The sequence below is a fragment of the Symsagittifera roscoffensis genome, chromosome 5 (assembly GCF_963678635.1).
Source record: "Symsagittifera roscoffensis chromosome 5, txSymRosc1.1, whole genome shotgun sequence".
In the NCBI taxonomy this organism is placed as follows: domain Eukaryota; kingdom Metazoa; phylum Xenacoelomorpha; order Acoela; family Convolutidae; genus Symsagittifera; species Symsagittifera roscoffensis.
In genome coordinates, this window is record NC_087066.1 from 64,405,303 (window position 1) to 64,430,405 (window position 25,103).

Here is a 25,103-nt window from a genome sequence, read left to right on the forward strand (position 1 = left end):
GACTATGCTTATCTTTAAAGTGCAGTATCTGTGCGAATTTTTGGGAACTTTTAAAATCAGTCTGTATTTTAGGTGGAGAGTGACAAAGCTCGTGGTTCTGGCGACATTGCTCATCAGCCTCTTCTGGAGAGAGGTGCGATAGAACTGTGTGCTCGGAAGGTGGCCTCTTCCACTGGGGACGCGAGGAAGGCTCTGGAACTATGCAGACAGGCCATAGAAGTGGTCCAGAATGAGGCCATGAAACAGTACACTGCAATACAGGCTCTAGGTATGCCCCCTCGTACTCTTGAAACGACTCGTAAAAGGTGCTCAATCACAATTGTGATCACCATGAGCAACAACGCTATTGGTCTACTCAGTGGGTGGGTATTCACAAGTACCAAAATGACAAATCAGTCCAGTAGTATAGAGCAACAAGAGGTCAAGTATATTTTCGGAGAGAGGTCAACCTGTCAAAGTCGCGTGACTATGTTACTCAATTAGCCTAATCTTTTTTTTCTCGGGGGTCGTAATAAAGATCTTATCAGATTAATTTTTTCACCCGAGTTATATTTTGGGGGTATATGACCGGAATCTTTGGGGAAATTTTGTTCGATTGTTAATTAAGTGGATAACTCTGCTGAGATATCTCTCGGAAAACGAGAATTCGTGCATATCAACCAGATTGATATGGAAACCAGACGGGTGTGCTCCACAACCACTGAAGAAGGAACAACCACAACGATACTTCCTCAGAGCTCTAAATTCGAAAACGAATTGGAAGATCAAAAACTACGTAAAAGGAACTCATTTAAAATCATGCTGGCAGCTCAGATAGCCCTCGGAAAACGAGAATTCGTGCATGTAAACCAGATTGATATGGAAACCAGACGGGTGTGCTCCACAACCACCGAAGAAGGAACAACCACAACGATACTTCCTCAGAACTCTAAATTCGAAAACGAGTTGGAAGATCAAAAACTACGTAAAAGGAAACGTCGAGGAATTGTGCATACGATGCAGAGAAGGTCACAGGACAAGAAAAAAAGAGCAGCGAAAACTAGAGCTGTACAAAAACTGACCTCGAACAGATATATTTAAACTGTGTAAAGTAAATGATAGTGTTAAGATTTTTGATTGTCTTTGTTTAAAAATTCATTTACTTGTTTTGCTAAATTTCGTGTCTCCTAGAAAGAAATTTAAATATTCTTAGTCGAGTTTTCGCAACAACAACAAAAAATCCGATATGATACGGCTCCTTAGACAAAAATTAAGGAAAAATTTTATTTTGAATCTTAATAAAAAAGGAACAGCAAAAATCCTTCTCGATTTTTTCAAATTGAAAATGAAAAAATTATATTTAAACTATCAATCAACTAGGGTTTTCTTTTTTTTGAAGTCAGATTTTGGATTTTTTTTTTCAAAAAAATGAGTGTGCTGGAGTTCAATGAACGAGTAAGTTTCCAACTAAAGAACAATTAAAATTTTTCAAATTAAAAACACCAATCTCAATAAAAAATCTCCTGGCTCTTGTTTCACTAACCGAAAAACAGTTTTCGTAAAGAGATCTTGAACAGGAAAAAATTTATTGATTGAAAACGGAATCTATAGAATAGATTTACAGGATAAAATTTTCACCAAATGCAATCAGAGATATATGAAAGTTTAAATATTAAGAGGTAATGTATGAATTCCATCTGCTAGCACTTCTCGTTTCGGATAGAAAAATGAAAGAGCTTTCTTTTTCAGTTCATAAGTTACCATTTTTTAATTGTTTTGCACTATGAATCCTCGGTTCGTAGTCTCAGTTTCTGCTTGCTCAACTAAAACACTTCGATATTTCTGCATCGGCGAGTTGTTTAAAAGGGCTGTTTGGTTTATACTTTTCGAACTCAGTTTAACTGTTTTTACTGATTTCATCCAGACAGCAGTACGTTTTTGAGCATAAGGCAACCATCTCCGTGCATCGAAATTCTTCTTTGAAAAGACCCGGAGTTCTCTGATCATACTTGTTATGTTTTTCACGACACTTTCGAGGGAAAAATTTAGAAATTGAATTAGCAGTGAAATTGTTTCTACAATCGTTACTCCTCATTAAATTCCATTTACTTTTCATTTCGGATTTGATGATATCCTCGAGATCACTTCCGTTGATTGAAAGATATAAACTGTCCGTATCCATTTCAATGAACCCATATTTATCAGGATCTCAGAATGGAACGAAAAAATTATAGACGAGTTCAAGCATTACTAATTTTGCATACTGTAAGATGAAAAATCCCACTATAATTGGTTCTTGTTCAACTTTCGATTTACCGAGTTCAACTTCATAAAGTTCGTTCGGTAGTTCGTTAAACTTTCTAAACGTCTTATCATTCACCAAATTATTGACACTTGATCCCGTTACATACTTCGTTCGAGTATGTCTGGAACGATCCATGATTTGGTATCCGTAGGCACTGTTACCAACAACTTTCTCAATATTGGCACAAACAGCAGAGTCAGGATTAAGATCTCCTTGTCGTCTTGCTTCAACTACTCCATTAACGAATGTCTCGAAACACTGTTTCGGTTGGTATTGTATAAAGAAGTGGACTCTTTTCAAAACCAGACTATGTTTCAGGTAAAACAGTAACAGTGGAGTGATTATTGGTCCTCGCTATAAAATCATGCTAGAAATGAGCATTTTCTCGGTTTTTCTATAGATCCTGCTCTGATGCAAAACTTTTCATGAACTCACCTATATCATTGCGACCAACTTCACAATTTTAAAATATTGGAGGATTTGAGAAAATTTCGACTTCAAGTGATCTGGTACCTCAATTACAACATCCGCAACTCCAAACATTTCTCCGAGTCGAATTTTTTCGGTCAACTCCTTCTCGGTTATCGGTTTTTTGTAGGGAAAATGTGTTTTCAAGAAAACCCCGACTTCGTATTGATTATTGCGAGCCCATTCCCACCATTGACATTCTCTGATAGTAACTACTTGAAGACCTAAGCTTTGCAGATACTGCTTTCGTTTCACGGTTCTTTCACGACGCACGAGTCCCCTTTTGAGTTCTTCTTCCGAATGATGTTTATGGTCCTGGCAAGCACAGAAGTGGAAGAAGCAACCATCCGCTTCAAAAGCAGTTTCAAAATGCTGGCAATACCCGTCCACTGAAAAAGGTCCAAATCGTTTTTGTCTACGAGCAGTGAACTGTGATTTTATTTGACAGTCCGGTTTCTGTCCTTGTAAGTATGTTAAAACCATGAGCTCAAACATACTTCTTGTCGGATTCTGTCGATGATATTTATTCGACTCATTTGAGTACTCCCATATGAAGTAAGGACCAGTAGGCATCTCTTTCATCATCGAATATGGATAGAGTTGACTCGCATCTATTCCGACGACTGCGTTACATATATTTTGACTATCTCTTATCCGAGTTTCTGTGGCTTTGGCGTATCTGGTGAAAATTATTGACGACTACCTGTGAGTTTTTGTCGAATGAACGAATCATACCAGGAGTCGGCTTTAGCAAAGGGGAAAAACTTTGCATCAGTGGAGGAATGCAAGATATTATTTGCTAGATTAGGAAATATAGTCCAAGCTTTAGCATATCGATGTTTTTCGAATGATAGTAAGCTACCATTCTGTGCATCGCTGTCATAGTCGGTACTACGTCTTTATCGTTATAATATTCCAGGAAATCTTTGAACACTTGCATATTTTTTTGTGCCAAATGCTTTCTAACTCCGCGTAATTCTCTTCTTTCGTCTTTGGTATCTGTTTCAATTTCATTTTTTTCAAACTTGCTTCACAGCCATCTCGCTGGTCTTTTTGCATTTGAGTTTGCTGTAGAAATCGTCGATACTAGGTAGTTTTGTCTCGTTCAATTTTTCAGGACTATTAAACCATTCATATGGGAAAAATCCTTTCTGATCTTCTGATCCGTAAGCTTTTAAGAATTTGTCAAGACTGGTAGCTCCACCCAGAAAACTTAGAATATCTAGAATCTAAGAAACTCATTCCCAAAAACTGGTAAGCCTTGCATATAACGGATGGTGAACACTTTTTTTCATACAAGAGAATTTCGAGCGAATACTCCTTAATCAAATTCAGATCATAACGCGAGCTGTTGAATCCGAAAATAGGTAGAGTTACACAGTACTTTTTGAGATCATCTCGCAACTGATAAAGACTTTTTAACGTCAGTTTTCCAATATCCAAAACGTTAGACTCAGTTTCGGTTGTGCTTCCCTCAACTGTACTGTTTGCATTGTCGACTTCATCTGAGAATTCTTCGTACTCAGTTATCTTTTCATCGAGATCGTTAAATACTCGTTCAAAATTTTCAATGACCAGAACTGAACTCAGCTGACTAGCCTCCAAAAGCTTTTCGATGAAATGCCGAACTAATTGTTTTGGGTCATAATTGCATAAAATTACTCCACTACCAAACGAATAGGAAATGGAAACGCTTATGGGTACATGTCGCCCAATCCATGTAGTCGAATCTGAATTTTTCAGCGTGTTATCTGCAACTGTGATAGACTCAAAGTCGAAAAAGGCAAAGTTCGTGAACAATCTGACTTCCTTCTCAACATGAATTCCTATGTCCTCTAGTCGTTCGAAGACAGTTTCTTTCAGTTGGTACACTCCAGTAGCATAGACATGTTTAAAATTTTCACGACATTGTCTTTGGTGATTCAGGAGAATCCGTGTCGATTACAAAAAAGTATCGCAAGTATGACATCTGAACCTCTTTAGTAGGTTATTCAAATTCTCAGTCCAGCAGATGTGATTATCATAGCGAGTTAAGTTTACAATGCGAGAAAAGCGCAGTGCCGATCTTCTCGTCAATTCGCCTACAGTTTCCCCGTTTTCATCGTAATCAGTGTTAAAGAGTTGAATATTGATCTCACAAATATCTTCTAGTATGTAAATATCGTCTTCATCAACTCCAGGGGAACCCTTCCAATTTAACCCGTGATATTTCAATGAACCGTTGAAAAATCTGATCAGTTTTCAAGGCTAAGGAATCAGATCCATATAATTCAAAGGCAAGCGCAAGAAAATAACATAAGTTATCATGATAAGGGTTGTAATTTAAGTCGGATAATAAACATTTGATAGTTTGATTTCTCAACATTCTATCAGGGAGATTAATACTTCGGCAACCGAGGGGAACATTTTTCATCAGTTGTTAAAAAGAAAGTAACGTTGGTTATAGAAAAAAGTCCATTTTGTGTCAGGACGATGACAAATAACGTTCTCTAGCAAGTCCGCATTTTCAAGGCTTTCCTTTAGCGCATCAAGATCCTTTTGTTGTGATATGAGAACCGGGTTGAGAAAAACAGTATTATTATCGGCTGCATAATAATACTTGAAGGAATCGTTGTTCGTGATACTTTTTAGAACGAAACCAAAAGCTATATTGAGTTTAACGGTGCAACTCATCACATCAAATATAGCATCTATCTTGTCTCTGATAAATTTCGTATTAGATCCGTTTGTGCGTTCTAGCGATAGTTTCTGCTCTGAAAGTAGTGTGACTAAATTGTAAAAAATTTTTCCCGATTCTGAGTTTAAAATACTCTCAATTTTGTAAATTAAATGGGACGTCAAATATTGAGGTTTTACCAGATTGATATGGAAACCAGACGCGTGTGCTCCACAACCACTGAAGGAGGAACAACCACAACGATATTTCCTCAGAACTCTAAATCGAAAACGACTTGGAGGATCAAAAACTACGTAAAAGGAACTCATTTAAAATCATGCTGGCAGCTCAGATAGCCCTCGGAAAACGAGAATTCGTGCATGTAAACCAGATTGATATGGAAACCAGACGGGTTTGCTCCACAACCACCGAAGAAGGAACAACCACAACGATACTTCCTCAGAGCTCTAAATTCGAAAACGAATTGGAAGATCAAAAACTACGTAAAAGGAAACGTCGAGGAATTGTGCATCCGACGCAGAGACGGTCACAGGACAAGAAAAAAAGAGCAGCGAAAACTAGAGCTTTACAAAAACTGACCTCGAACAGATTTATTCAAACTGTGTAAAGTGAATGATAGTGTTAAAATTTTTGATTGTCTTAAATTCATTTTCTTAATTTGCTAAATTTCGTGTCTCCTAGAAAGCAATTTAAATATTTTTAGTCGAGTTTTCGCAACAACAAAAAAAAATCCGATATGATACGGCTCATTAGACAAAAATTGAGGAAAAATTTTATTTTGAATCTTAATAAAAAAAAGGAACAGCAAAAATCCTTCTCGATTCTTTCAAATTGGAAATGAAAAATTTACATTTAAAGTATCAAACAACTAGGGTTTTCTTTTTTTTTGAAGTCAGATTTTGGATTTTTTTCTCAAAAAAATGAGTGTGCTGGAGTTCAATGAACGAGTAAGTTTTCAACTAAAGAACAATTAAAATTTTTCAAATTAAAAACACCAATCTCAATAAAAAATCTCCTGGCTCTTGTTTCACTAACCGATAAACAGTTTTCGTAAAGAGATCTTGAACAGGACAAAAGTTAACATCAAAAAAAATTTATTGATTGAAAACGGAATCTATAGAAAAAAGTTTCAGGAAAAAGTTTACACCAAATGCAATCAGAGATATTTGAAAGTTGAAATATTAAGAGGTAATGTATGAATTCCATCTGCTAGCACTTCTCGTTTCGGGTAGAAAAATGAAAGAGCTTTCATTTTCAGTTCATAAGTTACCACTTTTTCATTGTTTTGCACTCTGAATCCTCGGTTCGTAGTCTCAATTTCTGCTTGCTCAACTGAAACTCTTCGGTATTTCTGCATCGGCGAGTTGTATAAAAGGGCTGTTTGGTTTTTACCTTTCGAACTCATTTAACTGTTTTACTAATTTCATGCAGACAGCAGTACGTTTCCGTGCATCGAAATTCTTCCTTGAAAAGACCCGGAGTTCTCTGATCATACTTGTTATGTTTTTCACAACACTTTCGAGGGAAAAAATTAGAAATTGAATTAGCAGTGAAATTGTCTCTACAATCGTTACTCCACATTAAATTCCATTTACTTTTCATTTCGGGTTTGATGATATTCTCGAGATCACTTCCGTTGATTGAAAGATATAAATTGTCCATATCCATTTCAACGAACTCATATTCATCAGGATCGCAGAATGGAATGAAAAAATTAGAGACGAGTTCAAGCATTACTATTTTTGCATACTGTAAGATGAAAAATCCAGCTATAATTGGTTCTTTGTGTTCAACTTTCGATTTACCGAGTTCAACTTCATAAAGTTCGTTGAACTTTCTAAACGTCTTATCATTCACCAAAGTATTGACACATGATCCAATTTTATACTTCGTTCGAGTATGTCTGGAACGATCCATGATTTGGTATCTGTAGGCACTGTTACCAACAACTTTCTCAATATTGGCACAAACAGCAGAGTCAGGAGTAAGATCTCCTTGTCGTCTTGCTTCAACTACTCCATTAACAAATGTCTCGAAACACTGTTTCGGTTGGTATTGTATAATGAAGTGGACTCTTTTCAAAACCAGACCATGATTCAGGTAAAACAGTAACAGTGGAGTGATTATTGGTCCTCGCTATAAAATCATGCTAGAAATGAGCATTCTTCTCGGTTTTTTCTATAGATCCTGCTCTGATGCAAAACTTTTCATGAACTCGCCTATATCATTGCGACCAACTTCACAATTTTTAAATATTGGAGGAAATTGAGAAAATTTCGTTTCCAAATGATCTGGTACCTCAATTACAACATCCGCAACTCCAAACATTTCTCCGAGTCGAATTTTTTTCGGTCAACTCCTCGGTGATCGGTTTTTTGAGGGAAAAAGTGTTTTCAAGGAAATCCCGACTCCGTATTGATTATTGCGAGCCCATTCTCACCTTTCTGATAGTAACTACTTGAAGACCTAAGCTTTGCAGATACTGCTTTCGTTTCACGGTTCTTTCACGACGCACGAGTCCCCTTTTGAGTTTTTCGTCCGAATGATGTTTATGGTCCTGGCAAGCACAGAAGTGGAAGAAGCAACCATCCGCTTCAAAAGCAGTTTCACAATGCTGGCAATACCCGTCCACTGAAAAAGGTCCAAATCGTTTTTGTCTACGAGCAGTAAACTGTGATTTTATTTGACAGTTCGGTTTCTGTTCTTGTAAGTATGTTAAAACCATGAGCTCAAACATACTTCTTGTCGGCTTCTGTCGATGATATTTATTCGACTCATTTGAGTACTCCCATATGAAGTAAGGACCAGTAGGCATCTCTTTCATCATCGAATATGGATAGAGTTGACTCGCATCTATTCCGACGACTGCGTTACATATATTTTGACTATCTCTTATCCGAGTTTCTGTGGCTTTGGCGTATCTGGTGAAAATTATTGACGGACTACCTGTGAGTTTTTGTCGAATGTACGAATCATACCAGGGGTCGGCTTTAGCAAAGGGGAAAAACTTTGCATCAGTGGAGGAATGCAAGATATTATTTGCTAGATTAGGTAATGTTAGTCCAAGCTTTAGCATATCGATGTTTTTCGAATGATAGTAAGCTACCATTCTGTGCATCGCTGTCATAGTCGGTTCTACATCTTTTTTGGTTATAATATTCCAGGAAATTTTTGAACATGCATATTTTTCTGTTGCCAAATGCTTTCTAACTCCGCGTAATTCTCTTCTTTCGTCTTTGGTATCTGTTTCAATTTCATTTTTTTCAAAATTGCTTCACAGCAATATCGCTAGTCTTGGAGTCACTTCGAGAACGTTACTGCATTTGAGTTTGCTGTAGAATTCGTCGATACTGGGCAGTGTTGTCTCGTTCAATTTTTCAGGACTATTAAACTATTCATATGGGAAAAATCCTTTCTGCTCTTCTGATCCGTAAGCTTTTAAGAATTTGTCAAGACTGGTAGCTCCACCCAGAAAACTTAGAATATCTAGCAACTAAGAAGCTCAATCCCAAAAACTGGTTAGCCTTGCGTATAACGGATGGTGAACACTTTTTTTTTCATACAAGAGAATTTCGAGCAAATACTCCTTAATCAAATTCAGATCATAACGCGAGCTGTTGAACCCGAAAATAGGTAGAGTTACACAGTTTTTATTGAGATCATCTCGCAACTGATAAAGACTTTTTAACGTCAGTTTTCCAATATTCAAAATGTTAGAATCAGTTTCGGTTGTGCTTCCTTCCTCAACTCTACTGTTTGCATTGTCGACTTCATCTGAGAATTGTTCACACTCAATTATCTTTTCATTCAGATCCTCAAATACTCGTTCAAAATTTTCAATGACCAGAACTGAACTAAGCAGACTAACCTCCAGAAGCTTTTCGATAAAATGCCGAACCAATTGTTTTGGGTCAGAATTGCATAAACAATTACTCCACAACCAAACGAATAGAAAATGGAAACGCTTATGGGTACATGTCGCCCAATCCATGTAGTCGAATCTGAGTTTTTCAGCGTGTTATCTGCAACTGTGATAGACTCAAAGTCGAAAAAGGCAAAGTTCGTGAACAACCTGACTTCCTTTTCAACATGAATTCCTATGTCCTCTAGTCGTTCGAAGACAGTTTCTTTCAGTTGGTACACTCCAGTAGGATAGACATGTTTAATATTTTCACGACATTGTCTTTGGTGATTCAGGAGATTCCGTGTCGATGACAAAAAAGTATCGCAAGTATGACATCTGAACTTCTTTAGTAGGTTATTGAAATTCTCAGTCCAGAAGATGTGATTATCATAGCGAATTAAGTTTACAATGCGAGAAAAGCGCAGTGCCGATCGTCTCGTCGATTCGCCCACAATATCGTCTTCATCAACTCCAGGGAACCCTTCCAACTTCACCCGTGATATTTCAATGAACCGTTGAAAAATCAGATCAGTTTTCAAGGCTAAGGAATCAGATCCATATAATTCAAAGGCAAGCGCACGAAAAAAACATAAGTTATCATGATAAGGGTTGTAATTTGAGTCGGATAATAAACATTTGATAGTTAGATTTCTCAACATTCTATCAGGGAGATTAATACTTCGGCAACCGAGGGGAACATTTTTAATCAGGTATAAAAAAGAAAGTAACGTTGGTTACAGAAAAATGTTTCCATTTTGAGTCAGGACGATGACAAGTAACGTTCTCTAGCAAGTCCGCATGTTCAAGGCTTTCCTTTAGCGCATCAAGATCACTTCGTTGTGATATGAGAACCGGGTTGAGAAAAACAGTATTTTTATCGGCTGTATAATAATACTTGAAGGAATCGTTGCCCGTGATACTTTTTAGAACGAAACCAAAAGCTATATTCAGTTTAACGGTGCAACTCATCTCATCAAATATAGCATCTAACTTGTCTCTAATAAATTTCGTGTCAGTTCCGTTTATGCGTAAATTGTACTCGACATTTTGCCGCAATTCCATTTTTTTCGTCTCGGAAGTAACTGTTTCACAGACTCCATTTCCTGGTGTAGAGACGAATTCGATTGAATTTCACTCAAATCTACTGGTCCCGCCTTGTAGTGTATCCGGATTCGTCTATGTTCTTCTCTTTTATGTCTTTGAAGACGATAAAAAGACGAAAAGCCATTTCCGCAAATGTTACAAACGAAAGTTCCAGATTTGGCATGATTTTTTAGGACATGCACACGAAGTGCATCTTCTGTAGGAAATGATAATCGTTAATCAGAACAATTGTGACTATGCTTAGGTTCGATATGCGGCTTCAGATTTTTTTTTATTAGAGTGTGCTCACATTTAGGTTACTTGATTTTACAATCCGATTGCGGGACCATTTTCAACTATTGTTGGAATTTGTGATGTCGTTGTATCTAGCGATAGTTTCTGCTCTGAAAGTAGTGTGACTAAATTGTAAAAATCTTTTCCCGAATCTGAGTTTAAAATACCGTCAATTTTGTAAATAAAATGGGACGTCAAATATTGAGGTTTTACAGACAAAGAGTGGGAACTACAGCCAGGTAACACTTTCGATCGGAAGAATTTGAATCGTTTTCTCAACAATCTTTTCTTCTCGACGCTAGGACGTTTCAAAACTTTATAAGGGAGACTTCGGTGAAAATCAGCAGCTTTGCTCAGATCTTGAAGCGTATCACCCTGAGAGTTGGAGATTACTCTAAAATAATTCAAATTAACTGTTGAAAGACAACCAACGGATTGATAATAAAATTCACGTAAAGGAATGTTCTTCGGAAAATTATGAAAGAGTTGGTCATCAATAATCAAAACATGGAACATACAATCTGTCAAACTACAATTGGTTTTTTGTAGGGAAAATGTGTTTTCAAGGAAACCCCGACTCCGTATTGATTATTGCGAGCCCATTCTCACCATTGACAGTTTCTGATAGTAGCTACTTGAAGACCTAAGCTTCGCAGATACTGCTTTCGTTTCACGGTTCTTTCACGACGCACGAGTCCCCCTTTTGAGTTCTTCTTCCGAATGATGTTTATGGTCCTGGCAAGCACAGAAGCGGAAGAAGCAACCATCCGCTTCAAAAGCAGTTTCACAATGCTGGCAATACCCGTCCACTGAAAAAGGTCCAAATCGTTTTTATCTACGAGCAGTGAACTGTGACTTTATTTGACAGTTCGGATTCTGTTCTTGTAAGTATGTTAAAACCATGAGCTCAAACATACTTCTTGTCGGCTTCTGTCGATGAAATTTATTCGACTCATTTGAGTACTCCCATATGAAGTAAGGACCAGTAGGCATCTCTTTCATCATCGAATATGGATAGAGTTGACTCGCAGATATTCCGATGACTGAGTTACATATATTTTGACTATCTCTTATCCGAGTTTCTGTGGCTTTGGCGTATCTGGTGAAAATTATTGACGGACCACCTGTGAGATTTTGTCGAATGTACGAATCATACCAGGAGTCGGCTTTAGCAAAGGGGAAAAACTTGTATATTGATGAATGCAAGATATGATTTGCTAGATTAGGTAATGTTAGTACAAGCTTTAGCATATCGATGTTTTTCGAATGATAGTAAGCTACCATTCTGTGCATCGCTGTCATAGTCGGTTCTACATCTTTTTTGTTATTTTGTTCCAGGAATTTTTGAACACTTGCATATTTTTCTGTTGCCAAATGCTTTCTAACTCCGCGTAATTCTCTTCTTTCGTCTTTGGTATCTGTTTCAATTTCATTTTTTTCAAACTTGATTCACTGCCATATCGTTGGTCTTGAGTCACTTCGAGAATGTTACTGCATTTAAGTTTGCTGTAGAAAGTGTCGATACTGGATAGTGTTGTCTCGTTCAATTTTTCAGGACTAATAAATCATTCATATGGGAAAAATCCTTTATGCTCTTCTGATCCGGAAGCTTTCAAGAATTTGTCAAGACTGGTAGCTCCACCCAGAAAACTTAGAATATCTAGAAACTAAGAAACCCATTCCCAAAAACTGGTTAGCCGTGCGTATAACGGATGGTGAACACTTTTTTTCATACCAGAGAATTTTGAGCAAATACTTCTTACTCAAATTCAGATCATAACGCGAGCTGTTGAATCCGAAAATAAGTAGAGTTACCCAGTACTTATTGAGATCATATCGCAACTGATGAAGACTTTTTAACGTCAGTTTTCCAATATTCAAAACGTTAGAATCAATTTCGGTTGTGCTTCCCTCCTCAACTCTCTTGTTTGCATTGTCGACTTCTTCTGAGAATTGTTCACACTCAGTTATCTTTTCATTCAGATCGTGCAATACTCGTTCAAAAATTTCAATGACCAGAACTGAACTCAGCTGACTAACCTCCAGAAGCTTTTCGATAAAATGCCGAACCAATTGTTTTGGGTCAGAATTGCATAAAAAATTACTTCACAACCAAACGAATAGGAAATGGAAACGCTTATGGGTACATGTCGCCCAATCCATGTAGTCGAATCTGAGTTTTTCAGCGTGTTATGTGCAACTGTGATAGACTCAAAGTCGAAAAAGGCAAAGTTCGTGAACAGCCTGACTTCATTATCAACATGAATTCCTATGTCCTCTAGTCGTTCGAAGACAGTTTTTTTTCAGTTGGTACACTTCAGTAGGATAGACATGTTTAATATTTTCACGGCATTGTCTTTGGTGATTCAGGAGATTCCGTGTCGATGACAAAAAAGTATCGCAAATATGACATCTGAACTTCTTTAGTAGGTTGTTGAAATTCTCAGTCCAGCAGATGTGATTATCATAGCGAATTAAGTTTACAATGCGAGAAAAGCGCAGTGCCGATCTTCTCGTCAATTCGCCTACAGTTTCCCCGTTTTCATCGTAATCAGTGTTAAAAGAGTTGAATATTGATCTCACAAATATCTTCTAGTATGTAAATATCGTCTTCATAATTCAAAGGCAAGCGCACGAAAAAAACATAAGTTATCATGATAAGGGTTGTAATTTGAGTCGGATAATAAACATTTGATAGTTGGAATTTTCAACATTCTATCAGGGAGATTAAAACTTCGGCAACCGAGGGCAACATTTTTCATCAGGTATAAAGAAGAAAGTAACGTTGGTTATAAGAAAAAGTTTCCATTTTGTGTCAGGACGATGACAAGTAACGTTCTCTAGCAAGTCCGCATGTTCAAGGTGTTCCTTTAGCGCATCAAGATCGCTTTGTTGTGATATGAGAACCGGAAATTGTACACGACCTTTTGCCGCAATTCTATTTTTTCGTCTCGGAAGTAAGTGTTTCACAGACTCCGTTTCCTGGTGTAGAGACGAATTCGATTGAATTTCACTCAAATCTACTGGTCCCGCCTTGTAGTGTTTCCGGATTCGTCTATGTTCTTCTCTTTTATGTCTTTGAAGACGATAAAAAGACGAAAAGCCATTTCCGCAAATGTTACAAACGAAAGTTCCAGATTTGGCATGATTTTTTAGGACATGCACACGAAGTGCATCTTCTGTAGGAAATGATAGTCGACAATCAGAACAATTGTGACTATGCTTATGTTCGATATGCCGCTTCAAATTTCTTTTTTTTTAGAGTGAGCTCACATTTAGGACACTTGGTTCTACAATCCGATTGCGGGACCTTTTTCAACTATTGTTGGAATTTGTGATGTCGTTGTATCTAGCGATAGTTTCTGCTCTGAAAGTAGTGTGACTAAATTGTAAAAATCTTTTCCCGATTCTGAGTTTAAAATACTCTCAGTTTTGTTAATAAAATGGGACGTCAAATATTGAGGTTTTACAGACAAAGAGTGGGAACTACAGCCAGGTAACACTTTCGATCGGAAGAATTTGAATCATTTTCTCAACAATCTTTTCTTCTCGACGCTAGGACGTTTCAAAACTTTATAAGGGAGACTTCGGTGAAAATCAGCAGCTTTGCACAGATCTTGAATCGTATCACCCTGAGAGTTGGAGATTAATCTAAAATAATTCAAATTAACTGTTAAAAGACAATCAACGGATTGATAATAAAATTCACGTAAAGGAATATTCTTCGGAAAATTATGAAAGAGTTGGTCATGAATAATCAAAACATGGAACATACAATCTGTCAAAGTACAATTGGTTTTTGATGTGGAGCTAACATAAACTCATTAAAGTTTTCAAAAGAATCACAATTTGGTTTAAATGAAAGTGAGATAGAAAAAAAGTATCGAACAGTTACAAAAATCACGTGACAAATTTCAACTCCAGTAAATTCTATGACTGAATTTTAAGCAGTAAAGTGTGACTAAATTTGAAATATGAGCGCGGGATATAACAGTCAAAAATTAACCAATCAATGTGACGAAATTTAATTTAAAAAAAACTCACACTAACAATACTAATCATGTCAGAAAATCAATAGATTTGATTGGTTAGAAGACCTAACTCGGAAAAATCTACAAATACAAGCAGAAAAATCTGATTCTTATTAAGCGCAACACTCCTGTTTTCAACATTTTCACAAAAGAAAAACATATCCCAACAAAGGAATGAATAAATGGACCCATCTTTAGTGAAGCACGTACATCAAAAATTACTGCTGTTCCCAAACCTGAATCAATTTTGCAAAAGTATCGTAGTATCGGACTTATTAAAGATGGCCAAGATTCCAAACTATTCTGGGACTTTGTTGAGATACCTTCTCGTCTTGTTAGAATTTCCATTCCAAAACAAGAGGAAAATTCCGTTCCCAGTGATTGGATTTATTTGAAAGTTTACAGACAGCAAGTTACTGGAATGTTTCTTCATCAGATTTTTCTGTTCTCCAGCTTAGAGATGAGAAGATTGCTTTACCAGCTTCCATCGATTGAAAATGAAGCAGAAAATTATTATGGAAACTTCTACTCTATCAGAAAAACTAATCTGCAATCATCAGAAATCCCAAAAAACTGTCAAACAGTTTCATTTCCCTCATCAGCAGAAGACGCTCAAGACTGTGATAAGTTCTGGGAATTATACGAATCAAAGCGACGAAAAATATGTATCTCGTGCGTCTACTACGACACCGTTGACTGCTCGCGAACATATTTCCAGTTCAAATTATTTACGAGACCAACAGAAATCGATTCTTTTTCTAGAAAAGGATGCGTCAGTGTTCGAATTGATGAGATCAATAAGATGATATCTACTGTAGAATTTCTCATCGCTGAAATGGTGAGGGAGTTAGAGAAAATCATCGGAAAAACGAACATGAATAGATGAACTCTCATTTGAATCTGATTCATTTTTAAGATTGATTTGCTTTTAAAACGGTATTGCTTTTTAAACATTCAACTGTGCTACAGGAAACGTTGGATATAGTGACAAACTCTGATTCGATCTATTTTTTTACGAACCCCAATGGATCAACAAACAACTGTTACGTTCGCTTAATATCAGACTGTGTTGGCTGGAATGCACAGAAAGCAACTGCTAATATCAATTTTTTTTTTCAAAAGATATCGAGAAGTGTAAGCTTTTGGAATCAATATTCAACAGAAAATTTTACGATATTGCAGACTACGGTTGTCCAAAAATGATTGATGTTTTGATTGATCCTTCGAAATTGTGCAAATTTGACTCCTACCCGGAAAAACATGCCAAAGTCAACACTTATTGTGCACAAAAAAAAAGCTTTATTTATGGGAACATTCTTCTCTACATGGTTACAGAAGCATGTAGAGGATAATTGGTTCAAACTCAATCTTTTTTAGTGATTCAAGTTTGTATTTGTTTTGGTCATCATTATTCAATTTTTTTTAAAATTAATTATTTATTAGTGGAATAAAAGACGGATTCAACTGATGCGATCACTGCATCTACATTAGTTTTTGATGAACAAAATGGTGAAAGAATTCCTTGGACAATATGTTCTCAGGAATGTTCTCGCTCTTTTTTTGTTCTTTTCTTTTCAAGTTATAGTGATTCTAATTCTTGTTTTGACAAGTGTATTTCGAATTATTCTGGCTAGCACATGTGAGGAATCATCTATTTGGGTGGCAATTTTATCAAGTTGTGTCGGTTATGTTTTACCATCTCCCCGTCCAGGATAACTTCCACCTTCAAAACTATAACACGAGCGCTGGGTCAGAGCGCTTCAAAACTATAACAGAACTATGAACGAGTAAGTTTTCAACTAAAGATCAATTAAAATTTTTCAAAATAAAAACACCAATCTCAATAAAAAATCTCCTGGCTCTTGTTTCACTAACCGATAAACAGTTTTCGTAAAAAGATCTTGAACAGGAAAAGAAAATTAACATCAAAAAAATTTATTGATTGAAAACGGAATCTATAGAAAAGATTTTCAGGATAAAATTTACACCAAATGCAATCAGAGATATTTGAAAATTTAAATATTAAGAGGTAATGTATGAATTCCATCTGCTAGCACTTCTCGTTTCTGGTAGAAAATTGAAAGAGCTTTCTTTTTCAGTTCATAAGTTACCACTTTTTCATTGTTTTGCACTCTGAATCCTCGGTTCGTAGTCTCAATTTCTGCTTGCTCAACTAAAACACTTCGATATTTCTGCAACGGCGATTTGTTTAAAAGGGCTGTTTGGTTTTTACCTTTCGAACTCATTCAACTGTTTTACTAATTTCATCCAGACAGCAGTACGTTTTTGAGCATAAGGCAACGATCTCCGCGCATCGAAATTCTTCGTTGAAAAGACCCGGAGTTCTCTGATCATACTTGTTTTGTTTTTCACAACACTTTCGAGGGAAAAAGTTAGAAATTGAATTAATAGTGAAATTGTCTCTACAAGCGTTACTCCTCATTAAATTCCATTTACTTTTCATTTCGGGTTTGATGATATTCTCGAGATCACTTCCGTTGATTGAAAGATATACACTGTCCGTGTCCATTACAATGAACTCATATTCATCAGGATCGCAGAATGGAAGTTGAAAATTTATAGACGGGTTCAAGCATTACTAATTTTGCATACTGTAAGATGAAAAATCCCGCTGTAATTGGTTCTTTGTGTTCAACTTTCGATTTTCCGAGTTCAACTTCATAAAGTTCGTTCGGTAGTTCGTTAAACTTTCTAAACGTCTTCTCATTCACCAAAGTATTGACACATGATCCAATTACATGCTTCGTTCGAGTATTTCTGGAACGATCCATGATTTGGTATCTGTAGGCACTGTTACCAACAACGTTCTCAATATTGACACAAACAGCAGAGTCAGGATTAAGATCTCCTTGTCGTCTTGCTTCAACTACTCCATTAACGGATGTCCCAAAACTGTTTCGGTTGGTATTGTATAAAGAAGTGGACTCTTTTCAAAACCAGACCATGTTTCAGGTAAAACAGTAACAGTGGAGTGATTATTGGTTCTCGCGATAAAATCATGCTAGAAATAAGCATTCTTCTCGGTTTTTTCAATAGATCCTGCTCTGATGCAAAACTTTTCATGAACCTGCCTAGATCATTGCGAGCAACCTCACAATTTTTAAATATTGGAGGAAATTGAGAAAATTTCGACTTCAAGTGATCTGGTACCTCAATTACAACATCCGCATTCCAAACATTTCTCCGAGTCGAATTTTTTCGGTCAACTCCTCGGTTATCGGTTTTTTTTTTGTAGGGAAAATGTGTTTTCAAGAAAACCCCGACTTCGTATTGATTATTGCGAGCCCATTCTCACCATTGACGGTTTCTGATAGTAGCTAATTGAAGACCTAAGCTTCGCAGATACTGCTTTCGTTTCACGGTTCTTTCACGACGCACGAGTCCCCTTTTGAGTTCTTCTTCCGAATGATGTTTATTGTCCTGGCAAGCACAGAAGCGGAAGAAGCAACCATCCGCTTCAAAAGCAGTTTCACAATGCTGGCAATACCCGTCCACTGAAAAAGGTCCAAATCGTTTTTATCTACGAGCAGTGAACTGTGACTTTATTTGACAGTTCGGATTCTGTTCTTGTAAGTATGTTAAAACCATGAGCTCAAACATACTTCTTGTCGGCTTCTGTCGATGAAATTTATTCGACTCATTTGAGTACTCCCATATCAAGTAAGCACCAGAAGGCATCTCTGTCATCATCGAATATGGATAGAGTTGACTCGCATATATTCGGATGACTGCGTTACATATATTTTGACTATCTCTTATCCGAGTTTCTGTGGCTTTGGCGTATCTGGTGAAAATTATTGACGTACCACCTGTGAGATTTTGTCGAATGTACGAATCATACCAGTAGTCGGCTTTAGCAAAGGGGAAAAACTCTGCATCAGTGGATGAATGCAAGATATTATTTGCTAGATTAGGTAATGTTAGTCCAAGCTTTAGCATATCGATGTTTTTCGAATGATAGTAAGCTACCATTCTGTGCATCGCTTTCATTGTCGGTTCTACATTTTTTTGTTATAATATTCCAGGAAATCTTTGAACACTGCATATTTTTCTGTTGCCAAATTTTTTCTAACTCCGCGTAATTCTCTTCTTTCGTCTTTGGTATCTGTTTCAATTTCATTTTTTTAAACTTGCTTCACAGCCATGTCGCTGGTCTTGGAGTCTTCTAAATTCTAGAAAATCTACTTCCAGAACGTTACTGCATTTGAGTTTGCTGTAGAAATTGTCGATACTGGATAGTGTTGTCTCGTTCAATTTTTCAGGACTATTAAACCATTCATATGGGAAAAATCCTTTCTGCTCTTCTGATCCGTAAGCTTTTAAGAATTTGTCAAGACTGGTAGCTCCACCCAGAAATTTTAGAATATCTAGAAACAAAGAAACTCATTCCCAAAAACTGGTTAGCCTTGCGTATAACGGATGGTGAACACTTTTTTCATACAAGAGAATTTCGAGCAACTACTCCTTAATCAAATTCAGATCATAACGCGAGCCGTTGAATCCGAAAATAGGTAGAGCTACAACGTACTTATTGAGATCATCTCGCAACTGATAAAGATTTTTTAACGTCACTTTTCCAATATTCAAAACGTTAGAATCAGTTGCGGTTGTGCTTCCCTCCTCAACTCTACTGTTTGCCTTGTCGACTTCTTCTGAGAATTGTTCACACTCAGTTATCTTTTCATTCAGATCGTTAAATACTCGTTCAAAATTTGCAATGACCAGAACTGAACTCAGCTGACTAACCTCCAGAAGCTTTTCGATAAAATGCCGAACCAATTGTTTTGGGTCAGAATTGCATAAAAAATTACTCCACAACCAAACGAATAGGAAATGGAAACGCTTATGGGCACATGTCGCCCAATCCATGTAGTCGAATCTGAGTTTTTCAGCGTGTTATCTGCAACTGTGATAGACTCAAAGTCGAAAAAGGCAAAGTTCGTGAACAACCTGACTTCCTTTTCAACATGAATTCCTATGTCCTCTAGTCGTTCGAAGACAGTTTCTTTCAGTTGGTACACTCCAGTAGGATAGACATGTTTAATTTTTTCACGACATGTCTTTTTCGATGACAAAAAAAATCGCAGATATGACATCTGAACCATTTTAGTAGGTTGTTGAAATTCTCAGTCCAGCAGATGTGATTATCATAGCGAATTAAGTTTACAATGCGAGAAAAGCGCAGTGCTGATCTTCCCGTCAATTCGCCTACAGTTTCCCCGTTTTCATCGTAATCAATGTTAAAGAGTTGAATATTGATCTCACAAATATCTTCTAGTATGTAAATATCGTCTTCATAATTCAAAGGCAAGCGCAAGAAAAAAACATAAGTTATCATGATAAGGGTTGTAATTTGAGCCGGATAATAAACATTTGATAGTTGGATTTCTCAACTTTCTATCTGGGAGATTAATACTTCGGCAACCGAGGGGAACATTTTTCATCAGGTATAAAAAGAAAGTAACGTTGGTTATAGAAAAATGTTTCCATTTTGTGTCAGGACGATGACAAGTAACGTTCTCTAGCAAGTCCACATGTTCAAGGCGTTCCTTTAGCGCATCAAGATCACTTTGTTGTGATATGAGAACCGGAAATTGTACACGACCTTTTGCCGCAATTCTATTTTTTCGTCTCGGAAGTAAGTGTTTCACAGACTCCATTTCCTGGTGTAGAGACGAATTCGATTGAATTTCACTCAAATCGACTGGTCCCGCCTTGTAGTGTTTCCGGATTCGTCTATGTTCTTCTCTTTTATGTCTTTGAAGACGATAAAAAGACGAAAAGCCATTTCCGCAAATGTTACAAACGAAAGTTCCAGATTTGGCATGATTTTTTAGGACATGCACACGAAGTGCATCTTCTGTAGGAAATGATAGTCGACAATCAGAACAATTGTGACTATGCTTATGTTCGATATGCCGCTTCAAATTTCTTTTTTTTTAGAGTGAGCTCACATTTAGAACACTTGGTTCTACAATCCGATTGCGGGACCTTTTTCAACTATTGTTGGAATTTGTGATGTCGTTGTATCTAGCGATAGTTTCTGCTCTGAAAGTAGTGTGACTAAATTGTAAAAATCTTTTCCCGATTCTGAGTTTAAAATACTCTCAGTTTTGTTAATAAAATGGGACGTCAAATATTGAGGTTTTACAGACAAAGAGTGGGAACTACAGCCAGGTAACACTTTCGATCGGAAGAATTTGAATCGTTTTCTCAACAATCTTTTCTTCTCGACGCTAGGACGTTTCAAAACTTTATAAGGGAGACTTCGGTGAAAATCAGCAGCTTTGCACAGATCTTGAATCGTATCACCCTGAGAGTTGGAGATTACTCTAAAATAATTCAAATTCAAAAGACAATCAACGGATTGATAATAAAATTCACGTAAAGGAATATTCTTCGGAAAATTATGAAAGAGTTGGTCATGAATAATCAAAACATGGAACATACAATCTGTCAAAGTACAATTGGTTTTTGATGTGGAGCTAGCATAAACTCATTAAAGTTTTCAAAAGAATCACAATTTGGTTTAAATGAAAGTGAAAGAAAAACTGAACATTTGCTGCTGAGTTGGGAGTAGAAATTAGGAAAGCAAGTTGCGTCACCGCAAGCCATTTGTTTAAAATGAAAGTGAGATAGAAAAAAAGTATCGAACAGTTACAAAAATCACGTGACAAATTTCAACTCCAGTAAATTGTATGACTGAATTTTAAGCAGTAAAGGTTGACTAAATTTGAAATATGAGCGCGGGATATAACAGTCAAAAATTAACCAATCAATGTGACGAAATTTAATTTTAAAAAAACTCACACTAACAATACTAATCATGTCAGAAAATCAATAGATTTGATTGGTTAGAAGATCTAACTCGGAAAAATCTACAAATACAAGCAGAAAAATCTGATTCTTATTAAGCGCAACACTCCTGTTTTCAACATTTTCACAAAAAAAACATATCCCAACAAAGGGGAACAATGGAACGAAAAAATGGACCCGTCTGTAGTGAAGCACTTCACATCAAAAAATACTGCTGTTCCCAAACCTGAATCAATTTTGCAAAAGTATCGTAGTATCGGACTTATTAAAGATGGCCAAGATTCCAAACTATTCTGGGACTTTGTTGAGACACCTTCTCGTCTTGTTAGAATTTCCATTCCAAAACAAGAGGAAAATTCCGTTCCCAGTGATTGGATTCATTTGAAAGTTTATAGACAGCAAGTTACTGGAATGGTTCTTCATCAGATTTTTCTGTTCTCCAGCTTAGAGATGAGAAGATTGCTTCACCAGCTTCCATCGATTGAAGATGAAGCAGAAAATTATTATAGAAACTTCTACTATCAGAAACACTAATCTGCAATCATCAGAAACGCCAAAAACTGTCTAACAGTTCCATTTCCCTCATCAGCAGAAGACGCTCAAGACTGTGATAAGTTCTTGAGACTGTGATAGAGATGAGAAGATTGCTTTACCAGCTTCCATCGATTGAAGATGAAGCAGAAAATTATTATAGAAACTTCTACTATCAGAAACACTAATCTGCAATCATCAGAAACCCCAAAAACTGTCTAACAGTTCCATTTCCCTCATCAGCAGAAGACGCTCAAAACTGTGATAAGTTCTGGGAAATATACGAATCAAACCGATGAAAATTATGTATCGCGTGCGTCTACTACGACACCGTTGACTACTCGCGAACATATTTCCAGTTCAAATTATTTACGAGACCAACAGAAATCGATTCTTTTTCTAGAAAAGGATGCGTCAGTGTTCGAGTTGATGAGATCAATAAGCTGATATCTACTGTAGAATTTCTCATCGCTAAAATTATTGACGTACCACCTGTGAGATTTTGTCGAATGTACGAATCATACCAGTAGTCGGCTTTAGCAAAGGGGAAAACTTTTGCATCAGTGGAGGAATGCAAGATATTATTTGCTAGATTAGGTAATGTTAGTCCAAGCTTTAGCATATCGATGTTTTTCGAATGATAGTAAGCTACCATTCTGTGCATCGCTGTCATTGTCGGTTCTACATTTTTTTGTTATAATATTCCAGGAAATCTTTGAACACTTGCATATTTTTCTGTTGCCAAATTTTTTCTAACTCCGCGTAATTCTCTTCTTTCGTCTTTGGTATCTGTTTCAATTTCATTTTTTTAAACTTGCTTCACAGCCATGTCGCTGGTCTTGGAGTCTTCTAAATTCTAGAAAATCTACTTCGAGAACGTTACTGCATTTGAGTTTGCTGTAGAAAGTGTCGATACTGGATAGTGTTGTCTCGTTCAATTTTTCAGGACTATTAAACCATTCATATGGGAAAAATCCTTTCTGCTCTTCTGATCCGTAAGCTTTTAAGAATTTGTCAAGACTGGTAGCTCCACCCAGAAATTTTAGAATATCTAGAAACAAAGAAACTCATTCCCAAAAACTGGTTAGCCTTGCGTATAACGGATGGTGAACACTTTTTTTCATACAAGAGAATTTCGAGCAACTACTCCTTAATCAAATTCAGATCATAACGCGAGCCGTTGAATCCGAAAATAGGTAGAGTTACAACGTACTTATTGAGATCATCTCGCAACTGATAAAGACTTTTTAACGTCACTTTTCCAATATTCAAAACGTTAGAATCAGTTGCGGTTGTGCTTCCCTCCTCAACTCTACTGTTTGCCTTGTCGACTTCATCTGAGAATTGTTCACACTCAGTTATCTTTTCATTCAGATCGTTAAATTTTCGTTCAAAATTTTCAATGACCAGAACTGAACTCAGCTGACTAACCTCCAGAAGCTTTTCGATAAAATGCCGAACCAATTGTTTTGGGTCAGAATTGCATAAAAAATTACTCCACAACCAAACGAATAGGAAATGGAAACGCTTATGGGTATATGTCGCCCAATCCATGTAGTCGAATCTGAGTTTTTCAGCGTGTTATCTGCAACTGTGATAGACTCAAAGTCGAAAAAGGCAAAGTTCGTGAACAACCTGACTTCCTTTTCAACATGAATTCCTATGTCCTCTAGTCGTTCGAAGACAGTTTCTTTCAGTTGGTACACTCCAGTAGGATAGACATGTTTAATATTTTCACGACGTTGTCTTTGGTGATTCAGGAGATTCCGTGTCGATGACAAAAAAAATCGCAGATATGACATCTGAACCATTTTAGTAGGTTGTTGAAATTCTCAGTCCAGCAGATGTGATTATCATAGCGAATTAAGTTTACAATGCGAGAAAAGCGCAGTGCTGATCTTCCCGTCAATTCGCCTACAGTTTCCCCGTTTTCATCGTAATCAATGTTAAAGAGTTGAATATTGATCTCACAAATATCTTCTAGTATGTAAATATCGTCTTCATAATTCAAAGGCAAGCGCAAGAAAAAAACATAAGTTATCATGATAAGGGTTGTAATTTGAGCCGGATAATAAACATTTGATAGTTGGATTTCTCAACTTTCTATCTGGGAGATTAATACTTCGGCAACCGAGGGGAACATTTTTCATCAGGTATAAAAAGAAAGTAACGTTGGTTATAGAAAAATGTTTCCATTTTGTGTCAGGACGATGACAAGTAACGTTCTCTAGCAAGTCCACATGTTCAAGGCGTTCCTTTAGCGCATCAAGATCACTTTGTTGTGATATGAGAACCGGAAATTGTACACCACATTTTGCCGCAATTCTATTTTTTCGTCTCGGAAGTAAGTGTTTCACAGACTCCATTTCCTGGTGTAGAGACGAATTCGATTGAATTTCACTCAAATCTACTGGTCCCGCCTTGTAGTGTTTCCGGATTCGTCTATGTTCTTCTCTTTTATGTCTTTGAAGACGATAAAAAGACGAAAAGCCATTTCCGCAAATGTTACAAACGAAAGTTCCAGATTTGGCATGATTTTTTAGGACATGCACACGAAGTGCATCTTCTGTAGGAAATGATAGTCGACAATCAGAACAATTGTGACTATGCTTATGTTCGATATGCCGCTTCAAATTTCTTTTTTTTTTAGAGTGAGCTCACATTTAGGACACTTGGTTCTACAATCCGATTGCGGGACCTTTTTCAACTATTGTTGGAATTTGTGATGTCGTTGTATCTAGCGATAGTTTCTGCTCTGAAAGTAGTGTGACTAAATTGTAAAAATCTTTTCCCGATTCTGAGTTTAAAATACTCTCAGTTTTGTTAATAAAATGGGACGTCAAATATTGAGGTTTTACAGACAAAGAGTGGGAACTACAGCCAGGTAACACTTTCGATCAGAAGAATTTGAATCGTTTTCTCAACAATCTTTTCTTCTCGACGCTAGGACGTTTCAAAACTTTATAAGGGAGACTTCGGTGAAAATCAGCAGCT

General features: G+C 36.8%; 1 protein-coding gene across 1 annotated transcript in view; it reads left to right on the plus strand.

Annotated features, from left to right (window-relative positions):
* Positions 1–25,103, plus strand: part of LOC134846359 (uncharacterized) — a 54,032-nt gene that overhangs the window by 3,720 nt on the left and 25,209 nt on the right. The window contains exon 4 of the mRNA XM_063863678.1: positions 73–268. Coding sequence (XP_063719748.1) covers positions 73–268 — 196 coding nt within the window. The remainder of the gene's footprint in view (positions 1–72; positions 269–25,103) is intronic.